We start from the raw sequence: 18527 nt of genomic DNA, 5'->3' as shown, positions 1-18527 counted from the left end.
CGCCCCCACCTGAGCACGCAGTGAGATTAATGTGAGCACATCTTTGTGAATCAACTATTTATTGTGTGTGTGTGTGTGGGGGGGGGGGGTGTGTGTGTGTGTGTGTTTAAAGGCTGTGTTAAATCTGATGCTCGCGCCCTGATCCTCCTCTATGGGAAGCTGTTGGTATCGATAATAGCCTGTCAACTAAAATGTTTTAAACCATAGCCAGTGGGATTCACTGTTGTGATTGTGCAACCATTTTGTAAATTGTAACGTGTAGTGAAGTAAATAATGTGATTATATCGCCAGTTATTTTAATTAAGTGTATCTTAGCACCCCATATTACCGGCTACATGTTTTTGTCCCACAAACTCAATCAGTTATTTGGTCCCCTATGTGGATTTCTGCTCTTGTCCAAATTCTGCCCATTCTGTTGATAAAAGCAACTGACCTCTAATTACAGAACAAACTTGACACTAATTTGAGTTTACAAATGGGCTTTAAATGCAGCAATTTTGAATGAGTTAATTTATTTATAGTTCTTTTTTTTTTCTTCCTGTGTCAGACTGTATGATATTCACAATATAGCAAATATACAAAAAATAGAGTGCAATGAATTCACGCTACAGTAACAAATAACAATATCACACATAATAAATAGTGGACAGTCTGTTACCTGCGGGCATGTGTAGATGTATGCATGCACAGGAACGTACAACAAAATGATGCTGCAATTGCAGACAGGATACGGACTGGAACTCGGGTGAGTTCTGCTGTTTTTAAGCATGCATATCTCTGAATTATTATAGATCCACTGCAAGGCGGTGAACTGAGGTAGCATGCAGATAAATCACAGAGCAAATTAGGGTGGGAGGGGAAGCATCTTTACAAACCAAAGCCAGGAAAGCATCAAATACCTGATATTGTTTATGCCCAAACATTAGGCAGTTTCTATTGTAAATAATCTCACAACAGTTCACCATCATGCATTTTCATGTCTGTTAGAGACAGAAGAGATGAGAGTGTTGGATTCAAGTGGCACTGGTGAAGTTGGACTCACAGGGAGCATCATGGAGGTCCTAGGCAGAGTTGAGGAAGTTCACGCAGCTGTCAAATGGTAAGTTTAATCTTTTTTTAAAAATATTAACTAAAAACAGTTAAAGACCTGGCTTGACCTTAAATATTAAGGCAAATAAGAAATACATGGTGGATTCTTTAATTCTTAGCTGTATCCTGAACGTCTTGCTTTAAAAATGTAAAATTCACTTTAATAAGACTTGTATCAATATAAAAAAGTTTAAAACAAACACCACATTACTCTTAGTAGGATGGTTCAGGATTTTTGAAGTGAGGCTTTCTTAAAAGCAGAGATGGATAGTAGCTATTAGTTACATCTACCCAGTTATGATTACTTGAGTAACTTTTTTTGGGGGGTGGTTGGGGGAACTGCTACTGGAATAATTTTACTTGAGTAATATTATCATGAAGCATCACTACACTTACTTGAGTAACATTTCTGGCTACACTACCCACTATGAGTAACTTCACTAAATGATAAAGAGTTTGTTTTAACTAAATGTGCACCAGACACACCTACAGTTTATGTTAAATAGAGATCTTCTGTTTGTACTCAAGTGTTGCTTTTCTAATTCTTTTTCCATCTTCTGATTTTGAAGGTCAAGTGAGCATCCTGTAAACACAATACATTTTGAAGAAGGACAAAGTCCACTTTGGTTTCACTCTTAATTACCGCTAGCTTCATCCTTTGGGATGAATCTAGACTTACAATAAATTATGCATACTGTATGAAGATGTTGAACTGCAGATTAGATATTGGTGTAGAATTTTTAAAGAAATTCAGATAACAAAAAAAAAAAAAAAAAAAAATTCTGAACTATCCCTTTGAGTTGATCTGGATGCTTTTGAACTGTGCAAACAACTGCCTAGCTCCTCCACAGCAGGATGAAGGTGACAGCTTAAGGTTTCCACAGCCTTAACAGGCCATCCTCGCTGTATGTGGCAATCAGGTTCTCATGTGGGTGGTGAGCGATGCCAATTACATCCTTGTCGTGAACCTGTGGGTGCAGAGGAATGCAGATCAATACACATTCTCATCCCCACCCCCCCAACCTCCTACAGACATCCAGCTTCCCTAACTGCACTTGCTGAAAGATGCTACCACGACAATGAGGCAGCAAAATAGGGAGTCGAGGCCCACTAACAGTTTTTCTCAAAGATAATTGTTGGGTATGAGCAGAGGGGCTTACAGTCAGCGTTTTCTCCAGCCTCCCCGTCGTGTAGTTAAAACAGTACAGCACGCTGTCCTCCCCCACACAGTAGATCCACTCCCCGTGGGGCGACACGGCGCAGCACACAAAGCCTGCTCTCTCTGGCTGCTCTGAACAGAAAGTCTTCACTGTCTGAGGAGGAAGAAGGAAGGAAATGAACTTTTCCATAACAGCCACGCTGTAAATTGGTAGGACTAAATGAGTGAAATATTATAAATTGTTTTAAATGTTAACTCGTCTGTCACGTTAGGGGATAAACACTTCTCCCCCCCCTAGAATTACAGAATAGAATCGTACTTTCCTGCTTAGAACATGTTCACTAAAAAGTTAAAGCTTGTTTGTTGTTCTGCTTTCCCAGTAGAAGTAATTAAAAACCTAAACATGCCAAGAGAAGATCCTGCAGACACCTGGGAGGTTGGACAAACGCAATTGATATCTTTAATAACAATTTTTTATTATTTTTCCCGTTAGGTTTTTAGTACACAACTTTGTTGAAAGCTTCAATACTTTAATAATCAAAAAAAAACTTTAGACAATAATTAGATTTTAATTCACTTTTCAAACTTTCATTAGACAGAAGGGCTGTGATACACATTACTGTTGTATTCCTAAAGACTGTGGCGGATTGTGGAAAAGTTCGAAAACTGATTTAACGTATGGAAAAAGAAACTTATTTTCAAGAATAGTTACATGTTTAGTTGCTCTGTCACTGTATAAATGTTGTATTTAGTTATCTCAGTCCATTCACCCATGAGAACCATGAGAACTCTTGGGAAGAGGTCTTGAACATTAAGTAATATCGATGCTGATATTATGAAGTGTTTGTTGAAACCCAGAAAATATGAGATGCTGGAGCTTTTCTAGACCTCTACATTTGTCTACTTATCCGTGTTCCTTGCATCAATTTTAAGCTGTAGTTTAGTTAATTAGGCACTTTCTGTCACGAGGAAGGCATCATGACCAGATAACAATTATTAATCTCCTGAAATTCAATGCAGGCCAGCCATAAAAAAAAAAAAAAAAAAAACTGCCTCTAAACGTAATATTGGCAACTTGTGTTTTAATCGCCCCAGCAGTTTAGCAGACACAGTTTCTTCTTTGAGCATAACTACTTGTGTTCATTGAGTAAGACATCTTGATGTCTTTCATATGGTTTAAATAAAAGCAAAGTTTTCTACATCTTTTGAGAAAAAAAAAAAACATTTGCTGGGAGTTGCCCTGTTCAGCTTGATTTGCACATTGAGACAAGTGGCCACATAAATGATCATCACAAGTTTTTGCGTATTATGAGAATCAGTGTTTTGTCTGAACGTTGAAATATAGAATGCGAAAAATGATCTGCTGTATGTTCATTTATTTATGCTAACACTAGTAGAAACGATTAGCAGAATGTCATTAGTCTTTGCAAAAAAAAAAAAAAAAGGTAAGATTTAGTTATTGCTTTTAGAGCCGATTAGTTTAAAAAAAAACAAGAAAGAAAGAAAATCACTAATAATTTCCATGAAGAAGTGTAAGACTGTTTCAAACCAAGTCAAACGATGCTCTCACCTGGCCGTGCATGTTCATGATGACCACCGTACTGGAGTGGTTACACACCACAAACTCCTCAGGCTTTTGGGGAAGAGGAATCACATTGTTGACTGGGACTTCTGACGTCATTGACTGGGATTTGAACGTGTGAATGCATTCGCAGGATTTTGTGCTCCAAATCTGAGAAGAAATATTTTCCAGCTTAACAGTTCTAGTCGGAAGTTTGCAGGAACTCGTTTTTGGCATAAACACATTCGAACCAAACACACCTGAGTGAAATTTTTAAAACAAGAACTGGGTGCAAGTGTGAATTACTTGTTGGTTTTCTCTAATCCAAGCAGGGGTCATAATTGTGCATACAGGCTCAGATATATATATATACACACACACACACACACACACACACACACACACACACACACACACACACACACACACACACACACACACACACACAAAATGTCCCTTAGCAAGTTGCAGAGAAGCCACACACTCTCTGTATCCATCAACAAAGTTTGGTCATAATTCTGCCTGAATATTTAACCACTTTTCTTTTTAGGAATGGCACATTTGAGTCAAGTTAGTTGGTTTTCTTACAGTTATTCAGTGGGGTTGAGATTGGAGTCATCTCAATAGCTTAATTAGCCAGCTTTACCCATTCCAGAACCATTTTATTCCTATCAAGTGTTTGACATTGTTGCCCAGTTGGAACACAGAGTTAATTAAAAGTTTCTACTTTTAATTTGATGGGAAGCTGAAGAATTTGGAAGAAGTTCTTAGTTACTTTATCGCTGCAGGGCTGCCAGGGAAACAAACCCCATCACCTTCTAACAACTTCATGCTTCATGGCTGCATGAAGATTTAAGTTTATTCAGCTTAAACTCTTTATCGCTGTGGTTAAAATACATCCATTTTTACCCAATCTGTCCAGAAAACTTTTATTCAGAATGGCCTGAGGAAATCTGTGGACTATGCCAACTCTGCCAAGCAGAATTTTACCAGGAATCTAAATAAGTGTGTGAACAATGTGCAAACAGTCCAGACCAAATATCAATTAGGTTGGTATAAGTATATTTAAGGATGTATTCATAAATATCTACAATAAATTCAAACTTGTGCATCCAACTCTTGTGTTTAAAAGTTTATGAAGTTGTGTGATGTACAATCATTCCTTTCTGTACTAAAGCATTCTTAAAAGCTCCAAAAATATTAGATCTATGCCCTGGATGATTGTATAACTTTTGACAGGAACCATAAATTACATCTAATGTGGCATAACTAAGTGTGGACCCAGACCGCTTATGTAAATCATACCTTAACAGTGCCATCGGCCGAGGCGCTGATGATGTGAAAACCATCCTGAGCGAAGCACGCGTCGTTTACAAACGATGAATGTCCTTTCAACTCCCTCAGCGTCTTGCCTGACCTCAGCTCATGGATTCTGAAAATGATGTCGAAAAGCAAATGACATAAAGGAAAGCGATGACTACTTTTTTTTTTTTTTTTGAACCCTCTGTTTAACTGGAGGAGCGTATTATTCTTGAAAGCAGACAAAACGTGTAGCCACTGAGTTATTTTTAGCTCCTGCTGAGTGAATGGGTGCAGATGAGCTAAACCATGACAAAACACCTCACGCTTACTGATTCACTTTGTCTCCTGGAAAGGAAGACTCGCTCCTTGTGAGGAATTTTCTCGACTTGAGGATCCGTGAGGTGGAGAGACACGTTGCAGCTTTGTGCCTGAGCGCATGGTACCTCAGCTGCACCCACACAGCACATGTGCCTCCAACTCGAGGCTCAGCCCACCCCCCCAGGAGTCAGATATAGCATTCAACCCCTCAAAATGAAAGGAGAGTCAGTGTTTGTGTGCAGAGGGGAAGAATGGAACAAGCAGAATAGTTTGAAGGCGTCGCAACTTTGCAGATTTGCTTAAGCTAGTGGATTAAAATAGGTGATTACAGATGCTAATTCTGTACTTTGAAAGTTGTTTCCTGTGTAAAGTGTATAGTTACTTTAGTTTGGATTCATGTTTGCAGAAGTTTGAAAATGCAAGCATATGTACATTCATGTTATTAATATCCACCCAGCCTGTTACTTCGGAAAAGAGTCATACATTAAACCGCAGCACCACAACTGAAGATCACTAACATCTTGAATATTTTTCATGTGATTTTTTTCCCTAACTTGTTGCCCACCCACTCTTGTGTTCCTTATGAATTTACAGTGGGCTGTAAAAGTAAACTGATAAAAAAAAAAAACACCCATCTTCCTGAAGTCCTTCATGAGCCGATGCCTGTATGTGCATCTTCCAAACCTTTATGAATCATCTTTCAGGTCAATAAGATCTTTCGCTTTCCTCCCACTGCAGACAAACCTGCTTCTGCACAAGACTCCAGAAACCAAACAAAGCTCCGACCTCATGTTTGGTTACTTTAGGAAGTCAATTTCAGAATTAAGGCTGTTGTAATGACCCATTTTTAATCACAGAAATCAGATAATTCCAAGGAACAATGCTTACCTGCTCCATTTCAGTTTTATCTTTTTTATACATCTACATTCACCATAATTTATTTTCAAATTTAGTCACATTTTTCTGCCATTAGATGTTATACTTTAAGTGTTATGTATATAATGCACAAGCCTGCAACATGTATATACAAACACAACAGAAAAATTTATAAAATAACAACTTTTAAATATGTCTAAAACATCTCAAACTAAATGAAAATTTTAATGCAGTGGTAAAAAAAAATAAATAAAAAAATGTAATGCTCAATGTGCTACAACTATTCAGCAGGGAAATGATCCTGAAATAGTTTTTTAGAAAATGATTTGTCAAACAATTAGTGTTGCCCTTTCGGTTATTTACTTGATAAAACCTCTTTTTACAAATGGAGTAGCTCTTATTCTTTTCTCAGCGTTGAAGTTTACGGGGGGAGATGGATCTTGATCATCTGACGAAATCAGTCAGTCCTGATTTCTTCTTAATCCTCTTTTAAATTCACCAACTGGCAATTGTTGTACAGGATGTATGACAGAGATGACCGTGACAGAAGATTGATTTTGGGGCCTTTGAACCCTGTATGTGATAATTTGGCTGTATGGTTTCCACCAGGTGTTTTCTTTTTGTATTTTAACAATTCCAAGATGACATATACTCTAAAAATGTCCCCAGGGTCTTTTAAAGACAAACGACCCACAGCAACATGGATACTCCACCGTACTTAGCAATGGCATGTAATGCTTTCCACATATTGACTCGTCAAGTCAATATAGATATGTGGTATGGCTTTGAGCTCACTGTGGACGCGGTGAAATCCCACCTTATGGTTTGGTCAAACGAGGCACTGAGGATGTGGTCGCTGTCCTTTGAAAAGCTCAGACAAGTCACGCCTTTGCTGTGAGCGTGCTCGAACCTTCGCACACACAGGCCACTTTGGATCTTCCACACCTTTTTCCATCAACACACAATGACATATTTCAATGTTTTAGAAACATGCACATTTTCTATTCAAATAAACATACCAAAGCTGAGACTCAAACAAGAAGGCATCAGCTGGATTCTTACACTGTTTGACCAAACTAACCTTAATTTTGCCATTCTGAGCTCCTGTGGCCAGTAGATCTACATCTTGACTGAAGCACATGCACAGCACAGCATCGTCCATCATCATGAAGCTTTCTTGGGCCTGATACTTGAGATCCTGCAGGACGCCATTTATACACAAATACACAGCACACACAGACCCGTAAATAACAAAAGAACATTACGAATACAAACCTAAAGCATACCGCTAATCACAAGAATGGTTTTGAAATTATAATCTTGATTTTTTTTTCTTTTTTTTTCTTTTAAGAAGTTGGGTAATGCGTAAACATTATTCAAACAAATGCAAAACAACTTTATCACTATTCATGTAACAAAATTCAAAGGGAATATGTCTAAAAATGTGAAAAAAAAAACATTTTACCTTACAAATCTTTCCACTGTTGAAGTTCCAGAACACAATAAACCCATCCACTGATCCGGTGATTAAATACTTCCCATTAGGAGAGAACCGGGCGCATTCTACATGTGAACGTCGTCCAAACTGCATATTTAAATCACACATAAAAATTGCATAAGATGCCTCTTCTACAACAACAATTTGGAGCGTATATAAACACAGAGCAAAAACAAAATGTAATAATATCAGTCATCCTCAGGGAGAAACACATTTCTCCAGCGCTCTGCATCAGCGTGGGCTGACCATTCTTATCACTTTTGTAACTGGAAAGCAATAATGAGTGGTGCCTAGGAGCTAGTACTGAGAACACAAACTGACTGGAAGAGTTGTCCGTCCTGAGGCGAAAAAGGCAATTAGTTTTGTGTCAGAACGTCCAGTGGATGAATTCACTTATAAAACAAGCTCACACTGACCACAAATTGACCAGACAGCACGACTTCATACATTTATTGTCTGAGCAGTTTCCTATGGACCAATACAGAAATGTGCTGATTTCTGTTGATTTACCTTTATGTGGCGGTACAGCTGAGATGGAAAGCTTTCTTTCCCCGCATGCTGCTCCTTGTTTGTCGATGTGTCGATTGTCATTTCAGGGGAAAGATAACCTGGATTTATCTGTCGCTTCATATACTGCAACAGGGAAAACAACACAAAACTTAAAGCTGTAATACCATATAGGGCACTGGAATCCCTCATGGCTGTGTGTTCAGTCCGTTGCAGTTCACACCACTACACATGAGAAAAAAACGATCATTCAATTTGAATTGGTAGGACTTATTCATATGAATTATTGGCCAATGTTATTCACATAATATAGTCTACTTCAGCTAAAGATGACAAGAGACTGTTTGCATACTTCTGGATCCATTCAGATGCAATTAAAGTCGAGCATCTCCCAAAATAACACTCTACATTCATGACCCAGTCCTTCAATTCGGTACCAAAAAGGTATTTTTGAAATTTTAATGTAGCATTCCGGGACAGAAATCAGTGAAAGCAAGTAATGTCCAGTGCAATTTGACATTTTCAACCTTTTTTTATTTTCTCCTCAGGACAGACAGATTTCACATCTCCAATGCTACCAGAAAAAAGAATGCCGTAGTTATCATTCAGAGCTAGACCTTGAGCTTCTCTAAAGCCTGCATAACAGATCTACTGTTATGTCTGTGATTTTTTTTTCCTTTTAGCTGAGAAATTTAGACAGTTTACTACTTTGTAGCTTATATAATTTTGTTATATAAGGCACAATTGCTATCTCTTTCGTACAATTATTTTATTATATTTCAAGAATATTGATTAAATTGCAATAGTTTTCATTTTTTAAGTATTTTAAAGTACTTTGAATTAGACTTTGTGCATGAAAACATCTCCTTCCTTGGACAAGTTTAATTAAAAGTTTTGATCCAAAGACAAAGAACCCTTTTTTCACAAGGAAAAGTTCTGATCAGCTGTGCCCAGTGGAACTATTTGTACATCTTTTGTCTTGTTTTTGTGGACCTTACCGGTTTGCCTACCTACAAAAATTCTTGAGACATTTTCTCTGCAAACATTTCCAAGAAGAGACCTTTCCTGTGCAGCTTCCTAGAGACCGTGTTCCCATATCATCCAATAGAAAACCCTCCTGTAGATAAACCCGGAGAGTTACCGCTTTCTATTATTTGTCCCTATGTAGCCCCAGCTGGAGTCCAAAAGTCATCTCTCTAAACATTCGAGCCTAGATGACATCCAAGGTAGAAGATGACATAGGTCTTTAACAGCAAGCATAGAGGCACACACAACAAGTCCTGTAACAGTAGGACAAAATAAAAAAAGGACAAAAGCGAGGGGAAGCGCACATCATTAACGCGCATTCCCCTGGCATGTAATTAGAGTGAGTACTGAGAAGAATATTGATCTCTGAACTCACGCTGACTTGTTCCAGGAGTCCAATGAGGCGAGAAGGAGGCACCACACTGACCTCTCTTGCTAAAGCCTCAGCTATGGCTCTGCGCTGCTTCTCCTTACTGCTGCCCTTTGGGTACGCCTGCAGTGACAGAGAAAGGGGGTTTCGGCTTGGACATCACAACCTCATGCAAATTGTTTTCGCTTGAAGGTAGAACACTATATTTATTTTCTAACCTCTCGAGGGTCAAAGTAAGGACACGTCAGCAGTTTCTCCAGATGGGCGTACCTCTCTGGCTCGGTCTGATTCAGCAGGATCATTGGGTCAGTTTGTCTGAGGAGCGAACGGGCTGCACCCACCTCCCTCATTTCAATGAGCTCCATCACAACCTGTTGAGAAGATTGCTAGTAATCGGAGACGCTTTTTACTGTCTTGAAAAAGAATTACTGCCCCATGAAGGTTTTCATGTGGTGTCACATTAAAATCACAAAAAAAATGTTTGTATTTTATGTTGTATACCAACACAAAGTAGTGCATAAATGTAAGGTGGAATTAAAATTATTCATATTTTATAATATTTTTTCACAGGTAAAGCTCTTAGTCGATGCTTTGTAGAATCACGTTCCAAAACAATAACAGTGTCAAGTGTTTAAGGAAATGTCTTGACATGCTTTCCGAATGCAGAGTCTGAATTCTTATGCTTTCCTCTCCAGGCTTTACAGTTTAGGTGGTCAGTCATGTTTTGTCTGGAGTCATGCTGTTTCATTCCATGATGGAATAAGCATTTCTTTCTAGTATCTTCAAACTTTAGAAGTTTTTTGTTTTGTTTTGTTTTGTTGTTTTTTTTATAACTTAACACTGTTCTGAACTTCCCCACAATTTTATTGAACACCAAGCCATGTTTACTATCAAAACCTCTGAGGTCAAATTGAACAGATGCATCTATACATAGGGTAAATTACACACTGCAACTGGCTAGATTGGATTTTAATGATGAGTATCAAAATGAAGGATAATGAAAACAATTATTTGTTCTTTTCAGGTTTTTGTTTTGTGATAAATGTTTAAAGTCATGCATTTTCTCCTTCTAATTCATAATTATGCACTACGTGGTGTCGGCCTGTCGCATGAAATCCAATTAGAATACATTGACGCTTGTGGTTAAAATGTGGCAAAGTGGGAAAATGTTCAAGACACATGAGCTTTTTTCAAGGCATTTGCAAGGCATAACACTCACAGGTTATCTGATGAGCAAACTCCAACTCACCTGTTCATAGAGGTCAATCAGTGTGTTGTCAGGCAACTTGAGAGACTCAATGGCCAGCAGAACAGAGTCCCAGTGGCCCCTGTTTATATCCTCTATAAAGCTCTCGATGCTTTGCACGGTGTTGAGAGAAACTGTGGTTTCCTCCTGTAAGGTCATCAGCGTGCGGTAGAGGTTATTCTCCTTGAGGTACTGCATGATCAGACGGATCACACTGCAGACACAGAGAAGACGAATCTCTAAGCACTTTACTTTCTTCTATTGATTTTTTTCACACAATACCACAGACTATCATCATCTCTGAAATTCATTCGATACAAGTGACTCTTTTCCAAATATGTGGATTTTGTGTCCAATTTACTGCCATCTGCTGTTCAAGAATCTACTTCATCACTTTTGCCCAGAAACATGCACCTGCAGGCAGTAGAGCATAAGTATAAATACCTGTCTCACCTTTTTAGCATTTTCTTATATTACAAGGCATTTTTTGGAGGTTTTGTGATAGGTAAACACAAAGAAGAACACAATAGTGAAGGAAATGGATATATTGTTTTCATGTCTTTTGTATGAACCAAAAAGTGTGGCGTGTGCTCCACGTCAACTCGGTCCATGCAAAACACAAATCTGGTCTGTATAATGAGCCATTCTTGAAATAAAGGTGTTTGCACATTGTAATGAGCCATATAGAGGGCACAGAAAAGGACAGAAGAGAGCAAAGCTGAAAGACTGTGTGATAATAAAAAAAATAATAATAATAACACTGCACCAAAAATTCAACACACCAGCCCACATTTAATCATGATTGTGGCAACATCATCTTGTGGGGACGTTTTTCTGCCATATGCTACAAACACTGGAAATTTCAGCAGGAAAACCACACTAAACATTCAACCAGCGATACAGGAAATAGTTTAGAGCAAAGCATACTGAGATGTTAGAACGGCCCAGTCAAAGTCCAGACCTTCTCCTAATTAATAATTTGTGGCAAGACTTGTATTTTAAGGATTATGCATACTTTCTATCCAATCATATTGAGCTTAAGCTAGTCTACAAAGAATGAAAAAAGGTTTTAATCTCCATGCTCAAGCAAAGCTGGTAGACATACCCCCAAAAAACTCAGCAAACGTATTGCAGATATATGCCAAACTTTTTATATTTCTTAAGAGTAAAAATATAAAAACTTAAAAATTATGTATAATTTTCCTTCGTCCTCACACTTATTTTCTACTTTATGTTGGCCCATGGCGTAAAACCCAATAAAATGTACTGAAGTTTGTGCATCTAATATGACAAAATGTGGGAAAACGTTCAAGGCATGGGAAGACTTTTATAGTGTAACATCAACTATTACGCCTTTAAAACATTTTGTGAGTACATATATCATCTGTAAGAAAATAAAAGAAATGGACAGTACTGCCATCATACATACAAATTACCAAGCGCAACACAGAAGGGGGGAAAAAAATCTACATGGGGAGGAGCAATTACAAGATCAACAGGCACATGTGGTTCATGGATGCAGGCTGACAAAATAACCAATTCTCTCCCAATATCTGCGAGACTTAAAGATCAAATGGCTTTGTGCAAACGTGTGAGCAAAAACGTCAATTTCTTCAGTGTTGTTGTTTACATAAACAGAACTATGCAGTGTGAAAAGAAAACATCAAGAGCTCGTTCGTTCTGTTTTTTCTAACTGGCTTTAAATATTATTTCAAGTTAAGTTAACACACGAAATACAACCACGTATTATAACCTGTTCTGTGTATTCTCTCGTGATATTATTTGCTCTAATTGTTCATGCATTGAGGATCAGGCGTGCACTTACTCAGTGGGCTCCAGCTCCACAGCCATGTTTTGGGATGTTGTCTCCTGCTGCTGCCGCAACGGACTGACGCTGCGGAGGCTTGGCTCGGAGCGCCTCTCGCTGGAGCCACGTGAAGACGGCGGGTCGGAGACCACCCACCCGCACGTGCCGTCTCTTGCTTTTCGTATATGCTCGTCGCGGAGAGGGGAGCGGCGGTCCCAAACGTGGGACTGCCCCCGGCACGCACACAAAGAGTGTCAGAGTTGCGCCTCCCTCACTGTGACGCAAAGAGGTTTTCTACAGATGTTTCCGAGCACGTTGAGCGCGGGGAGAAGCGGGATGCGGCTGCTGCAGGCCCAGCAACAACAGCAGCATCAGCACCTCAGACAGATCCTCGTGGCTTAAAGCGTGCGGCAGCAGGAACGTTATTATTCCGGCTCTAATCGCTCTAATGGAAAACCCCCATCCCTGTCCTGCACGTCACCATGCAGAGCTGGATGCACCTGTCCTTAATGAAAGGGCATGCTCTCAGAGAGGTTGCGTGTTATTTTGTCTCATAACACACCGGGCGGTTTAAGTCTCAGTAAATTGATTATTCATCATCCACCACGTCACCGAGAGTATTTATTCTAATCTGTTTGCTTCTGCTCAGTTATATTTAATCCACAACCACTGAAAATCATGATAATATCAGGAATTAGGATCAAGGAGTTAAGTTGTTTGAAGCTGAATCTAATGGGGAAAGTTCCAGCAAAGGTTCAAATCTTGTCCATTAGCTGTAATGTTATCCTTTGATCGTTTTCACGGCGCTTCTGATCGATTTCTCTGTAAAACAGCTCATATAATCACGTCAAGGTCGTAACTTTCAGTTTAATCGGCTGCTAACGAAATTGTAAAATAAATAAATAAACGAGGTCTTGTGTGGAGGTCTTCTTACACCGTTTTGTGTTGCCTTTAGGTATTTTTCCTACTTTTGTCACTCAAGCCTGACAAAAAAAAAGCAAGTCACCAAATACAGTTTTCCAACACATTGTGTGTGTTTATAATTTTTCATTACTAATATAAGAGGAGGGAAACTGGCTGATACCAGGGAACGAAGATTAAAGTTCCTGAAAAGATGAGACAGGCTTTCTGGAAAATCCCCTTCTACTGTAAAATACATGACAGATTACTGGGTAAAAGTAATCTGTCTAGGTAATTATTTTTTTTCAATCTCTGCAACTGTGCTTATTCCTCTCATCATCAACAACAAATACTGTGATTTTGGTAACATTTGCTCTTTATATGCCAGTTATTAGGGCGGAACCATATATTTTAGCTGCCTGAAATAGTCTGTTCCCCTTCTATACCATGGGAAGAAATTAACTTAACAGCAAGTCTTTAACTGTGTTTGTTCCTCTCATAAGCAACAACAAATCATGTGATTTTGGTAACATTTGCTTCTTATTTGCCAAAGTTAAGAGGGGGGAACAACATATTTTATCTATTTCAGCTGCCTGAAATAATCTGTTCCCCCTCCATTTCATTGGAACAAATTAATTTACCAGCAAGTCTTTAACTGTGTTTATTCCTCTCTCCATCAACAACAAATCCTGTAAGTTTGAAAACATTTCCTCATTATTTGCCAAAGTTATGAGGGGGCGGGACAATTTAATTCAGTGTTAGAATTATATCTTGTGATTCAGGCTTCCTTAAATGATTAACTACACTTATTGAAATGCCTGTTCCCCTTTCCATTTCCTTTCTGTAAACAAATGTCTTCTTGTAGTGATGAGTCCAGTTAGAACAGATGAGACCACTGAACATGTCTTTTTGCTGTTCTTGCTATTATAATAAAGAGCGGTTTGAGTGAAAATCACTGACGACTGCTTGGTAATTAAGAGTGACAGTTAATTTCTTCATTTAAATTTTTACAATTTATTTCAGTGACTCAATATATAGAATAATTACACACAGACTGATGTTTTCAAGCTTTTTCTTTCAGTTAATTATGATGTTTTCCTGCACACAGTTAAACATTAATAGTTAAAAAAAACATTTTATTTCAGAAATATGGGCTTATAGGAAAAAAAGGCTCAATACTTTATTAATGTTAGTTATCAAAAGGTGCTTTTAAGTTGACAAAAGAACATATATTCTAATTTATTTCGTATAATTAGATCTTTTTAGCTGGTACAGCTGTGTTTAAGGTTATTATATGGGCACATCAGGATGTATTTTTAAGTTTGGGTTCAGTTTATAGTTAAACAGTAAAAGGAGTTGAGAGACAGAAACAACCATCGCTTCAAAGACATGTCTCTCTACCCAGTTCTTAGATGTTTCAGAGAAGACACAAAAACGAGCCACAAACCAGAATGTAAAATCATTCACAAGATCTTTATTAAATTTGTAGAAAAATGGCCGAATCACTGGTTTCTACGTCAGTTTTAGAGAGACAGCAGGCGCAAATCGTGACACCGCACCTACTACTGGCACTTCCGGTGGCAGGTGTGACACCTGCCACAAGTGCCACTGCGTTCGGGACTAGCTGCCAGTGCTGCCGCTGCGTTCGGCTGACTTCGGCTGACCTCGGCACCTCTTACTGGCACTTCCGCTCACACCTGCCACAAGTGCCACTGCTTTCGGGACTAGCTGCCAGAGTTGCCACTGCGTTCGGCTGACTTCGGCTGACCTCGGCACCTCGTACTGGCACTTCCGCTGACACCTGCCACAAGTGCCACTGCGTTCGGGACTAGCTGCCAGTGCTGCCGCTGCGTTCGGTTGACTTCGGCTGACCTCGGCACCTCGTACTGGCACTTCCGCTGACACCTGCCACAAGTGCCACTGCGTTCGGGACTAGCTGCCAGTGCTGCCGCTGCGTTCGGCTGACTTCGGCTGACCTCGGCACCTCTTACTGGCACTTCCGCTCACACCTGCCACAAGTGCCACTGCTTTCGGGACTAGCTGCCAGAGTTGCCACTGCGTTCGGCTGACTTCGGCTGACCTCGGCACCTCGTACTGGCACTTCCGCTGACACCTGCCACAAGTGCCACTGCTTTCGGGACTAGCTGCCAGAGTTGCCACTGCGTTCGGCTGACTTCGGCTGACCTCGGCACCTCTTACTGGCACTTCCTCTGACACCTGCCACAAGTGCCACTGCTTTCGGGACTAGCTGCCAGAGTTGCCACTGCGTTCGGCTGACTTCGGCTGACCTCGGCACCTCGTACTGGCACTTCCGCTGACACCTGCCACAAGTGCCACTGCTTTCGGGACTAGCTGCCAGTGCTGCCGCTGCGTTCGGCTGACTTCGGCTGACCTCGGCACCTCTTACTGGCACTTCCGCTCACACCTGCCACAAGTGCCACTGCTTTCGGGACTAGCTGCCAGAGTTGCCACTGCGTTCGGCTGACTTCGGCTGACCTCGGCACCTCGTACTGGCACTTCCGCTGACACCTGCCACAAGTGCCACTGCTTTCGGGACTAGCTGCCAGAGTTGCCACTGCGTTCGGCTGACTTCGGCTGACCTCGGCACCTCTTACTGGCACTTCCTCTGACACCTGCCATTAGTGTCACTGTTTTCGGGTCTAGCTGTCAGTGTTGCCACTGCGTTCGGCTGACTTCGGCTGACTTCGGCACCTTCCAAGGGTTTCCACGACTTCATACTGGCACCTCCCACGCCTCACGGACCGCTCTCGCCTATTTTTGCTGACGAGATTTAGGGCGGCCATCTTATAGCGTTCGACCGCTCCACTCAGCGTTATATGTTTAACAGGGATAATGACGTATTTGAACATTTAATCTTTCATAACACGCTGTTTTGTTACTGGAAACCTTATACATGCAGCCATATTTATAAACAGTTGTATTTTTAAAGTATTTTTAATTGTATTATACATACTTCAGCATATTTAAATATGCTTAGTGGGGAAAACAATAGAATAGAAATAGAATATTCTTTGGTGACAGCTTCTGTGTCAGATTTAATATGAATGAATTTATAATTAATGAAAATAATGGTGGATCTGGCACAAAGTATTGCATTTCCTCTTAAGTATTCTGTTCCCTTAAAAAAAGCAAATATGCCCTGGTCTATTTTTTATACAGTCTCAAATTTCAGTTTCCAATAAACAGCCTCAGTGAAAACATGTTGACAGTTGCCATAAGCTGCCACTTGTGCCACGGGCTTCTGGGTAAGGTGCCACTTGTGCCACCTTACCACTGGGTAAGGTGACACAAGTAAGGTGGCCATGGGTGCCACAGGCTGCTAACCTCATTCTCTATCTGTTTCAGACAGAATGTAGCATATGAATAACTTTAGATCAAACAAATAGAAATAAAATATATCTTAATTACAACATAATTCTCATACATATTTAAATATACAGCCGGTGTTCAGACTTAAACAGAGAAAGACAACTCCTGCACTGTCAGATGGGACCTCTTCTGCAACAGCTGATAATAGCTACCACTAGGTACCTACCACTACAACTGACACTCGGTTGCCATGGTATGCCAGTGCTGACAAGCTCCTGTCAGTTCCGGATTATAATTATTTTCATACAGGGACCTTAATATAATGCTATTGATTATTAAACCGGGTAAGTTCACTAATATTGACTTATTAGTTAATATTTGTGACAGTGGCAACATGAGATATTGACAATTCCAGAGTGACATTATGTTCAGCATGGTTCCATGACAGTGCACAGGATGTCATAAGTTATAGTGGCTGCCTGGTCTATTATCTAATAGACCAGGCAGCCACTATAACTTTCATTGTTTTTTGTTAAGATAATGCAATTTTTAAAAAAAAAACATGTTATCATAATTTTCCAAAAATGCCTGTTAACCAGTTTTAAATAGTTATTACTTGTTTTTATTTATTAAATTTAATCCCCACTATTTTTCATTATTTGTCAAGTTTATTACAGATTTGTGTGGCATACATGAAGGTTGCTTCTCTGTGTTTGTTTCTGGTTCTGTTCATTGTCTTCAAAGTTTTCTTATTCAAAGATGAGAAAATGACTCAAATCTGAGCTACAAAATGCATTTCAATAACATTTTCAAGGCAGCAGGAGGACTTTCACTTTCAAGTTAAACCACCTTCAAAATTTTTTACACCAATATTGAATATTGATAAGTCAAAACACAAAGTATTTACACCTCAAAAAATTTGACAATGTGTGAATCCTAAGCAGCATTAAGAACAAGATTGTTACATATTTTTGGAAATAAAAATTACTTTGGGTTATACTTAAGATGAAAATGCTTTTTTCAAAGAAAATTGTGCTGCTTACATATTATTTTATTTGGCAGATATGTTTCAACATGTTTTCAAGTTTATGTCACAAAGTATATGCATAGTAATTGATTTGTCAATATTTATTAGCCATTGTATGTAAATACTTTAAACAGCAATTTGAAGTCTGCTGTAAAATTCATGTTTAGTCAATGTGTGAATTTACTACATCAGGATCAAATAACTTATTATTCCTCCATGAGAAATTATGATCATTAAGCTTAAATTTATTTTTCAAACTTTATTAATTTCTACAATATACGTTATACAGAGTCTGATTATTATTACTATTATCCAGTTGCAACATTTGGCTTCCTGTTGCACCATGTCAGCCACTGTTCTGCGATATAAACATAGGCAAGGGTTGAATGTCATTTTGATTAAGTAAAAAGTCCTATTAACTATCAGTGATGTGTGATTAACCAGATGTGTCCTTGAACATAGTGACAGGTTCCACTGTAATAGTGACACTTTATAGTATATTCAATTCAAC

General features: G+C 39.3%; 1 protein-coding gene across 1 annotated transcript; it reads right to left on the bottom strand.

Moving 5' to 3' along the window:
- Positions 1-1825: 1825 nt before the first annotated feature.
- Positions 1826-12818, bottom strand: LOC106919282 (WD40 repeat-containing protein SMU1-like). Its single transcript, XM_014989519.2, has 12 exons — positions 12778-12818; positions 10956-11166; positions 9925-10077; positions 9713-9829; positions 8314-8436; positions 7771-7890; positions 7387-7503; positions 7123-7250; positions 5115-5241; positions 3819-3980; positions 2250-2402; positions 1826-2057 (listed from the first exon to the last, which is right to left on the bottom strand). The coding sequence occupies exons 1-12, from the start codon at positions 12801-12803 to the stop codon at positions 1959-1961; spliced, it is 1536 nt and encodes a 511-aa protein (XP_014845005.2). The 5' UTR covers positions 12804-12818; the 3' UTR covers positions 1826-1958.
- Between the last annotated feature and the right edge of the window lie 5709 nt (positions 12819-18527).

The sequence above is a fragment of the Poecilia mexicana genome, unplaced genomic scaffold (assembly GCF_051168715.1).
Source record: "Poecilia mexicana isolate PSO_F unplaced genomic scaffold, ASM5116871v1 scaffold_1, whole genome shotgun sequence".
Lineage (NCBI taxonomy): Eukaryota > Metazoa > Chordata > Actinopteri > Cyprinodontiformes > Poeciliidae > Poecilia > Poecilia mexicana.
The sequence above is the reverse complement of the archived record's forward strand: the minus strand, read 5'-3'. Positions and strand labels throughout refer to the sequence as shown.